Source organism: Grammomys surdaster, unplaced genomic scaffold (genome assembly GCF_004785775.1).
Source record: "Grammomys surdaster isolate TR1022 unplaced genomic scaffold, NIH_TR_1.0 126391, whole genome shotgun sequence".
Lineage (NCBI taxonomy): Eukaryota > Metazoa > Chordata > Mammalia > Rodentia > Muridae > Grammomys > Grammomys surdaster.
This window is the reverse complement of record NW_021621185.1, coordinates 12149652-12160534: the sequence shown is the minus strand read 5'-3', so window position 1 is coordinate 12160534 and position 10883 is coordinate 12149652. Positions and strand designations below refer to the sequence as shown.

Below are 10883 nucleotides of genomic sequence, written 5' to 3'. Positions count from 1 at the left end.
CAAAGAAGTCACATTTTCAGACTTTCATTAAGCAATAGCTGGAGTTAGAGGCAAATATATATAATATTATCTGTGTCACATTGCTGCTTATTTACCAACCAGCTCCCTTCAATACACTCCTGAGCATGTAAACTGAAAGACAATAGAAGAAGTAGACATATTGTATGAATTACAATAGATTTCTCAGTCTTGTAGTACACTACTCTAAGTATATATTAGTTGAAAATTACTAGATTATTAATATTTTGCAAAATTTCTGCAAATAAAAAAAGTATGGATAAATTTACACATTTTCATATTCTTGGAAAAGTCACTTTTGCAGTCTTATATTTGAAAATAATTATACAATTATAATCTCTTTTTCTTTGCCTATTTAGTTGATCTGTATAAATCAAAATTAAGCTAAGTATGTGTTGAAGATTACTGTGCAGCCACAGACAATTTGTACATTCTTACACATGTGTTTAAAACACAAATTCAAAAGCAACACAGTTTTTCAAAAGTTTATTTTAAGTTTGAAGACTAGACAGAATCATACTGAGCTTACAACATCCTACATGATTTAAGTATATCTACAAAGAAAAAACAACATTGGAATATTACACAGCTTGAAATTTTGCAAAAGTTATGTGTATCTTAGTTATTTCTGTCCTTACAGACACACCAGACGACAGCATTCAATGGTATATTTCATAATTTGTTGCCTAGCAAAGATATAGTCATTAATACCTGGTCTTCAAAATTTATACCTATCTTTATGAAGACATTCACAGAGAGAAAGTCAACCCAAAGTAGGAATTAGTGTCTGTGACAAATGATTAGAATAAAATGTACATGAAATGGATGTTTTAAAAATTAATTAATTAATAGTTTTCTAAATTATAAAATTAGATCATGATAATTATGAAGTATAGTGAAGAATAGGAAATTCCATGTTTTGCATTTGTAAAATTTTATTTGCAAATAAAATCACATAAAAAAAAATTCATGTTTCGGCTGGAAGCTGCTGATTACAACTGGTATACAAGCTTCTTCCCAATACACGTCACTAATTTTTGTGCAAGCCCTCTTGTAGACAAAGGCATATCCATTGCGTATGCTAAGCTTTAGATAGCGCATGGAGCCGAGAGGAAGCACACAAGCAGAGGAAAGCCTCTCACCAAGTTTCTAAATAGTATCAGATACCATCATGAGCAAAGCTTTTGGTGAAAGAATTTTAAACAAGTATCAGCAGTGCTACGTAAAGTCAAGAATAGTTTTGAAAAATATTTCGGCCACAACATATTATTAATAATTTCTGTAATTTTATATTAAGGTAAAAGAATCTGCAAAGAAAAACACCTACAAATTTAGGAGTATGGTTATCATTGATAGAAACCAGGACCATGGCTAGATAGAAAGTGTAGTTTTAGGGCACAAATGATACTATATATAGCTATTTTAATTGAAAATGCTATCTTAAATATTCTATATTGATCATTTTAAACATTTTCTAGGACAATAGTATTGAGGTCATAGCAGTTTTGTTTGGTGAAAGTGTAGAAAATTATTCAGCATTTTATATGCTGAAATCACCAGATTTTTGATGAACTTGGTGCAGTAAGCTTGTGGACAAGGGACAAACATTTGGCCTGATGGCTGACATAGAACAATGAATTTTCTGTCATTTGAAATGGCAATGTGATTGACTTTCTCTTTCAATTCTTCACTGTGATTGAAGACTGCTTCATATTTACATCACTGAGAGATGTTGTGAACACATGAAGAGACAGGACACAACAGTAGTGTTTTTCCTTATGCATCTCACATATTAAAGACAAAATTAAAACAAAATATAGCAGTGTTGTGCAGTGCACTAGCCTTTCTTCCACATCCGCCCTTTCCTTTTCTGGACCTTCAATTTAAAACTCCAATAATTCTGTGTCAAAGCCTTATAAAATAAATAAGTGTTAAGCTTATAAATTAGGTATAGGGGATATTTATGGAGGCAGTGTGAGCTTTAATTTGAGACCTATGTCAATGATGCCTCCATTATCAATAACAAATTGTTATGATAATTGCTTAGTTTTTCTAAGACTTTTGAAGCAAAAGAAATAAAAATCAATTTTCATCCTGAAGATAGTTTATGACATTGTCAAAAGGAAATACATTGCTTCTCACAAATAATTATGCAATGTTCCTTCTTCAGAAACTACCACTGGCTTTAAACAGCACTGAAATTTTCATTTCACAGGAAATGTGGAAATTTACAAAGAAATGTCGAGTGCACGTGGCCAAGCTGTGCAACACTAGGCTCATATACATTTGCTAATATTTTAAATATACAGATAATGATTCTAGTGTTCCAAAGAAATGACGATTTAAATTCAAGGGTGTTTTTCTGTTCTTTTTCACTAAATGGTAACAAGGGATTCTCAGAAAAGAAAGCGTTTGGAAATAAAACGCATATAATAGCTTCCTTCAAAAATAAAAGTTCAAGTTGAATGTACTGATATTCAATATAGAACTATTTACTGATATCCAATTATGTTCAATGTATATTAATACATGTCCTGTGTATATAAATAAACAAAATATTTTAAGGTAAACAAAGGGAGAAAATTCAATGACAAAGAATATTAGCCTCTTTATGAAACACATAAATAATATAAAGTTGAACATAAAACACTTAGTACTTTATTATCAGTAAAGAAAATAAAACTAGAATTGTCATATTAATGATACTGCATATCAAATATTTTTTCCCAAATCTCTGTAATACACACTAGTAGTGTTAGGCACAGGGAAACAATCAAGATAATTCAAATTCATAACAAAAAACCTTATTGCTCACATTGTAATATTTTATAAGAGTTAATTGAACGGTGACCATGATTCTCCCTTAACCCTTCCATCTGATGACTATGTGTTTGTTTTGTTTTGTTTTTTTCTACTTTTACTGAAAGAAGACTTGCTCTGCCTACTCTACTTCAACCAATCTATAGAATTCAGAGAACAAGGAGAGTAATTCAGAGACAGTGTGGTATTACATAATAGAGTTGAGCAAAGGAAACAAAATTAAATTATTGAAAAATCAGGCTTAGAACTCCTAAAAAGACAGTCAGTAGCCTATCATAATTTGAACACTTTGAAAAAAATTCAATTTCCATTAGATTTGCACAGTTCATTTCATGGAGATACTTCTAGGAAAATAAAGAAAAGCATTGTGGGATGTGTGGTCCCTTCCTTCATTCCTCCTCTGTGCAGCCCAGCAGCTCTGACCGCAGAGTGATCCTTCCATACCAGGACCAAGGAAGGATTCTTATATGTCGTGCATAGATGGGAGGGTCGATGACATTTTTCCTGTGAGTGTCGTTGTCAAAATTGCCTTGAAAAACCTAAAAGAGAAGAACAAAGAACATGATTATATACCTCTTTCCCTTTATAGATGTGTTCATTTTTTAATTTGCAGTGCACATTGTAAGTTTAAAATTGATAACTGCTCCTTTTATTTTTGAGAATAATATTTTACATATTATTTATTGTATTAGATGGGTAAGAATGGATATATCCAAATGCATGGATGTTTGTAGATGCGCACACGTATGTGTGTATTGTGTGTACATAGGGTCCAAAGTCAACTTCACTCTTTATAGATGTTTTTGCTTTTTTTGTTTTGAGACACTGAGACTTGAAATTCATAGACTAGGCTAGAATGATTGATCAGAGGTTCCTGAGGGCATCCACTTGTCTCAATCTTTGAGGCACTGGGATTATAAGCATATATTACTCATGACCGTGACTGCATTTTCTTGGAGCCCTATAGATCAAACCCATGTCCTCATACTTGTAAAATAAATATTTTGTCAACTGAGCCATCTTTCTACTTCCTTTTCTATAAAAGCATAATGCAGGTATTTAAAACAATTACCTTAATTTGAGCTTTCATTATTTAATTTTAAGAACTAAATTATTCAAGAACTGATTTGTTATGTAGGAACATATGGATCTGTCATGGTTGACTTGATTATAAGACCAATGAGACAACTGGGAATAAAGTTAAGAAAAGAAAGAAGAAAGAAACTAAGGAAAGACAGAATGGGCAGCAGAAAAGAGGAAGTGAGGAAAGAAAGGAAGGAGCAAGAAAGGGAGAGGAGAGACAAAGAAAAATCCAAAACATAATAGAATAGTTAACCCATATCTTTATCTATTGCTATCAATTAAGAGAATGTTTAAATATGGTCTTCTAGAATAAGTAGGTTCAGTTTTTAATGGTAACCAAGCAACCTCGAGAAGTGATTATATATCTATACACATACTTCTTTAATCCATTAGGCAAAATGGTGGGCAATTGATAGAAACAACAGAGGATGGAGAGATAGATCAGCAGTTAAGGACACTAAGTGCTCTAGTGGTCTTCTAGAGAATCTGGGTTTGTGTACCAGCAACTACACAGTAGCTAACAACCATCTATAATTCTGGGTCCAGAGATCTAATGCCCTCGTCTTCTGGCTCTACAGGCACCAGACACATACGGGTTGCACAGACATATATGCATGTAAAATATTCATGCACAAAAAATACTGCTGCTGCTGCTGCTGCTGCTAATGCTAATGCTAGTGCTACTACTAATAAATGCTGATATCCATATAACCTGAGTCCCAGAACTCTGGCTAGGGTCAGGGAGAATAAATTTAAGACAGAAACACATACATTGAAGCTGAGACAAAGTAGGGTTCTCTGACAGAAACTACCTCTACTACTTTAACTGTCAGCATGGTTTTTATGTAGAACACAAGGGAATAAATTAGGTAATCTCTGTAAGAGGTCTCTGTGGATTAGCAGTCTCAGGCTCTAGAAATCCCAGAGGAGGAAACTGCAGTTGCTAGTCTTTTCATGAACTGATCAGTCTTCCATAAAGAATCTTACTCCCATACCCCTGCTTCCAATGAGAGATTTGTTGCCTCTCTGGGTCCTGGTTCATACAGGTATTAGGTTAGCCAACTGTGTCCTGGGCACTAGGTCTTGGGAGTTCTTGACATGGCCATGCCCATATCAGGATAGATGTTCACTCAGAACTTCACTTATTCAGGGATTCATGTGCTCACTATGTAATAATAAATTAAAGCAAATAACAAACAAACATACAAAGTGAATATTTAGCTCTTTGCCCTGCATGGGAAACATAAAGTGATTTCTTCATCAGGTGTGACCATAATTTTTAGTTTGACAGAAAATATATCTTCAAAGGTTATTTTTGAGTAAATATTTACTGAATAAAAGAATACAGAGCAATGCTTATATCTAGAATCTAACATTTTTGCATATTCAATATGTATTCACCTAACAGATTTTTAAAAACTGTTATTTTCAGTATGGATTTGGTCTGTAACTAACCAGGAAGGAATTCTTTATCGATTTAGATGTGCTATTAAGTAAAAATTTTGTTATTAGCAAAATCTCACTTGTTGAGAATTTAGTATATAAACAGAAATCTTGTAATAATTTGTTATGTCAATCAACAGTAGACATGAGTATATACTTTTGTTTGCTGAAATTCCCTAACATATTAAGTTGGATTTTATTGACACAAAATTTTAAAGTAAATATCAAATCTAACATCCAACTTTATCAGTCTTATAAAGAACATACTGTCTATATTTGAAATAATTGAGTTTAAATTCATTAACCTGCATTGCAAAACCTATTATCACCAAAAAGTCTAGTGTTTAAAATAGTTTATAATATATTATAAAATATATTATGCATTACATATAATAAAGTTTTATAATATATTATAAAATAGTTTCTAGTAATTAAAAATAAAATAAAATGGAAAAGAAATACAGAAAAAAATAATTTCTTTTTTAAGTCTCTACTTCTTGATACAGGCTTTTATAAGGAGCTGTCAAGCCCCCAAATGTTAAATGACTATATTTAGTTTTTTATAAGATGGAATACATCAGTTGTGAAACTGATTGTAGCTATGAAATTTCTAATGTAACTTGTAAAAAAAAATCATAGATACTTGGACATTCATTTGAAAAGTAAGTGAAGCTTGAGAATACATGATAATTTATAAAATTCATATCTTCAGAAAATTGTACAGATTCATATTTCCCTCATTTAAACCTTAGTCAGACAGCACTGGAAATAGCATTTATTTTTAGAGGGTTTACAGTAACAATGGCACAGAGCACAAAGCATGCAAAGCATGAATTTGCTCCTGTTTAGGGGACATGTTGTTCTTGTTGTGCAAACACGTAGCACATGTCCAGTATCTGATTTCTAGCACAGTAGACCTGCTAAGAGTGCAATTTCAGTGCTTTACCTGTGAAAGCAAAGCAAACACAACATTTCTAGGTGAGTTTAAAACAATTGTAAGATTTCCAGAAATATATGTTTCAGACATCCACTTCAATCAGGATCTGTTAAGGTTGGTGGAAAATACTAATTCTCTATAAAAAAGAGAGAACTTCTAGATGAGACAGATGTAGCATGATTTGTAAATTTTGAAAGAAAGGACACATAAGTTTGAATTTAGACAGGAAGATAATTGGCTTATGACAAGTGTTTAGTTGTCTTCAAACATCATAATGCTTAGGGGATCTCTCGAGCATTTCCTAATATACGGGCGTCAAGTAAAAGTCACTCAAGGTGCTTTGAACAGGCTTCCATCATTGCAAATTAAGAAAAGCAAGAGAGTGGAGGAAGACTCCACTAAGCATGGCTGGGTTTCAAGATTTTTTTTATTGTAAACTCTTCTGCATTGCTAATTAAAATTTGAATCAGATTTCAGTAAAGATTCAATCCTCAGCACAGATATAACATCATATAAATGTGACAATAAAATGCTCCTTTCACCAAGACATTTATGTTAAGATGAGATTGACATTAGTTTCTACAGAGCAATTCTATTGGACCACTTCTTGTATCAATCCTGAGAATCCATCAAGCATGTAGAGGAAAGTCAGAATATTCTTCATGATAAAGTCAGAAAGGCTGGGTCTACCTCAGCTTGTTGTCATTGTGACCCTGACTGTCTTCCAAAAAGCAGCTCACCCTAGAGCCTCCAAGTTCTAGGATTACTAGTGTGCAATACCACTATGTCTAACATTATACCTCAGCTTTCATAAGTCCTAAACTGAAACTCTAAGTATGGAGGAATAGAACATACATGTGTGTGTATATGTGTGTATATGCCTATATGCATACATGTATATACGATGTATACATATACACATAATATATACATATACATCATATATATATATACACATAGTATGTACATATATGTCATATATACATATACATCATATATAAGGCATGCATATACATACATATATATTAAATGTGTATATTTTTCTTATAAAACATCATCTGACTCACAACATTACACTTTGTGTCTCCTCTCAACTTAACAGACCAAAAGTTTTAAATATTTTTTTCTATCATTGTAGTGTTTTGGAAAATTTTTCATGTCCTTTCAATACTGAATAGTTTTAAGTACTGTCACATTGTCTTCCCCAGACTCTTCAAGAATTAGAATCCATATGTTAGTCAGACCACAGTGGCTATCACTTTGTCTCTGGCCTGCTGGCCTTTGTAGACTGCATTGCTTCTTTTAGGATAGGAGGAGATAAAAATCAAATCTAGATGGCTGAGTAAAGTGTACAGTTTTCCACATAATACATCCTGTTCATTGTGTTAGCATAAGTCTTGTTCATTGTGTTAGCACAAGCACACCATTGGTTTTATTGACTATCTGTACACTTAGCTGATGTGCTTAAGAGACAGAGAACAAGATAAATAAAAACAATCTGCCAGGGAAGTGGCACCCATGAAATCTTAACATTGTGGCTGCCTAAACAAGACTTGAACAATGACAACATTAACTGTTGTGCCAACCTAGATAATGAAAAACTTACAGCGACCAACCCTGAACAAAGTGTTGGAGACACTTAACAAATGTGGAGGAAGGAAGGATTAATCTCTCCCAGATATCAGTCCTCAGTTTGTTATCAAATCCCAACTTGTCAGTCCCCAAAACATATACAAGAAACATTAAATAGACTCATGGAGTCATGTTTATGTATTTATTTGTATGTCTGTATGCATGTAGAAACATCATAAAGAGTAAGAGTTTATGAGGCCATGAGTTTATGAGGAAGTGGGGATACATGGGAGGGAAAAAGTGATGTAGCTATATTTTAATTAAAAATAAAAAAATAAGCGTACTTAAGATTTCCAATTATGAAACAAATCCATTTGGTTAGATGGTAGCTTTGCCTGTATTACTGGGAATAGGAAAAGACAGAACTTAAGGAGAACAGAGAATTCTCTCTTTGTGTTCACCTGTCCTTCCATGCAGAGGACTTAGAGAAGCTAGACATGAGCTAGCCTTTCTCGCTCTTATTCTCAGGAACCTTGTTTTCATTTAATACTGCTATAAACCAACTCAATTTCAGTTGAATAACTGCATATATGCTGGTGTCAACTGCTCTCTCTATTTTTTTATTTGTTATTACATATTGGTGTGTGTGCACCTGTTTATATGTGTATGTATCTGTCTGTCTGTCTCTGTCTCGCTGTCTCTGTCTCTGTCTCTGTCTCTCTCTCTCTCTCTCTCTCTCTCTCTCTCTCTCTCTCTCTCTGTGTGTGTGTGTATGTGCGTGTGCATGTGTGTGTGTGTGTTTATTTAGGAGCAGGGAAAGGCCATGTATGCACATGTGGAGATGAGAAGACAACTTATAAAAGCTGGGTCTTTCCTTCCATTATGTCGCTCCTACAAATGGAACTGAGTTTCTAGATTTTGTAGTAAGGTCCCTTAGCTGCTAAGCTACCTCACTGAAACTTGCTTGCACCTACTCATTCTATAGCTTACATGAGACATGCCCTACCCCTGTCAGGTTTCAATTCATTAGGGAAGATATACATTTAGATACTTTGAAAGTCTCTCCTTTTTTAATTACAAAATTTTGCTTTGTTAAGAGAGTTGACCATAAATCATTTCTACCCTCCTTTTCCTCCCCATTTGTCCTGTGTTTCTTTCCATAACTCCCTCTCAAATTCATGACTACTCCTTTAATTATTATTGCTACATGTGCAACATTAAGGGACTCAGGAGTGTGTGTGTGTGTGTGTGTCTGTGTGTGAAGTTTATAATGTGATTAGAGATTCTCCTTCACCTATTGATCCCAGTATTTTATGATCAATGAGAGCAGGACTTTGACCAATCAAAGAAAGAACATTTCTTTCACATATTTTACAGTAAGAGAAACATCTTTAGAAACTGACATTTAGTGTTTCAAACTGAATACTCACGGTTAATCTCTGGTATTTCACCATTTTTTTATTATGTCCATCAGAAGTATAGATCATAGGATATCCTGTGTTGTTAAGTGTGACAATTAACTAATTTTGCATAGCATATTATAAACAGATGAAAGGATAAGCTTTGCTGTGGATATATTTGGAACAATGCCAATTTATTATTAGAGATTCCTGACTCTTTCATTTTTCTTTATTAAGGTTGCAATTTTCCATTGTAATACTTGTAAAAAATACTAAACTACACACAACATTTTTATTAATCTTTATTTTATTCAGTCCTTGGCATTGCAAAGATTTATAATGAGATTTATAAAATCTCAAATATACAAAATTTTATCTATTTAAAAATAATGGAAACTTAGTGGACATTAGAAATTAAATATCTGTATCATAAGTAACTATGTGTATGTTGGTGTGAAATTCAATTTTTGTGGATGACCATCTAGGTCATATGCTTCTTGAAGTAATTACCAATTACCAATTTAAATATAAGAATAAATAATTAATTTTACAAATCTATATGCTCAACAACTAAGCTTTATAAATATAAGACTTCTGGCATTGTTCAGATTGTACAGTTTGTAATCAAGTTTGATTCTTTCAGAATAGACAGACTCTAACTACTACTCAGGAAATTCAATTTTCTAAGTAAGATCTAGCATCCTAAAACCATTTCATGATTGAGTAGCTAGTGCATCAATTTTGAAGGTTTCCTTTGCAATCAATTCCAGTAAGCCAATGAAACTCTGGAACAAGATTAGTCTAAATATGAGTTCATTCTTTCAGTATAATAAGGAAATAAAAATCTACACCCTAGGTAAGTTCCAATATACTAGGAAATGTTTCTTTGTAAAATAGGGCATAATGAGAATCTATTCTAAGAGTTTCAAGCAATCACTCTGAACAAGAGGAGCTGAGTATCAAGGAGCCTGTACACTATAGGATATCACAATAGTGCTATAGCGAAAGTAAACATGAATATATGTTTATATACAAATGTATGGGAAACAAAGCTGCTGGAATATCTTCCATCTCTGTTCAGCCATGTTGGAGCTATTGTCCTCCATAGTTTCAGGTGAGGTAATTGTCACCTCACACATCCTGCTAGGCAATGACCATTTCTACTTATGAGGCAAAGCAGATTCAACAAGCGTAATTTTACATATCTCTACTTTGGAAAATATCATGCAAGTAGTTTGCAAGTATGACATCATGTAGATAAAGTAGAAAATATTATATTTCGGTATTAGTCACCATATCTAAAATAGTTAATAATAATTTTATATTTTCTCTTTCCCAAAATATCATCTCATTCTTATTGTAAGTATTTGGTATATTAAAGGATATTTTATTCCTGGAGTCTATTCATGGGTGCTCTTTAAAACAAACAGTTAACTAAAACTTATGTTAGTAGGTGTCCCGTTAGAGAATCCAGGAGATGTGGAGCTAATGCTTCCCTAGTGGCTATAGATACAAGCTGTTTCAGGTACACATCAGTTTAGCTTTGTATAATACAGTGCACATTAAAAGATTAATCTACCCTAAGAGAATTCTGGCCTTTACCTTTAGCT

The 10883-nt window shown here is 33.1% G+C and overlaps 1 protein-coding gene across 2 annotated transcripts in view; it reads right to left on the bottom strand.

Annotated features, from left to right (window-relative positions):
• Positions 1-489: 489 nt before the first annotated feature.
• The window catches only part of Edil3 (EGF like repeats and discoidin domains 3), a 440392-nt gene continuing 429998 nt past the window's right edge, over positions 490-10883 (bottom strand). The window contains exon 11 of one of the 2 annotated variants that reach the window (XM_028760126.1): positions 490-3377. In XM_028760126.1, the coding sequence (XP_028615959.1) occupies positions 3228-3377 (150 nt within the window). In that variant the 3' untranslated portion in view covers positions 490-3227. The remainder of the gene's footprint in view (positions 3378-10883) is intronic. The other variant, XM_028760127.1, reaches the window with a different exon arrangement.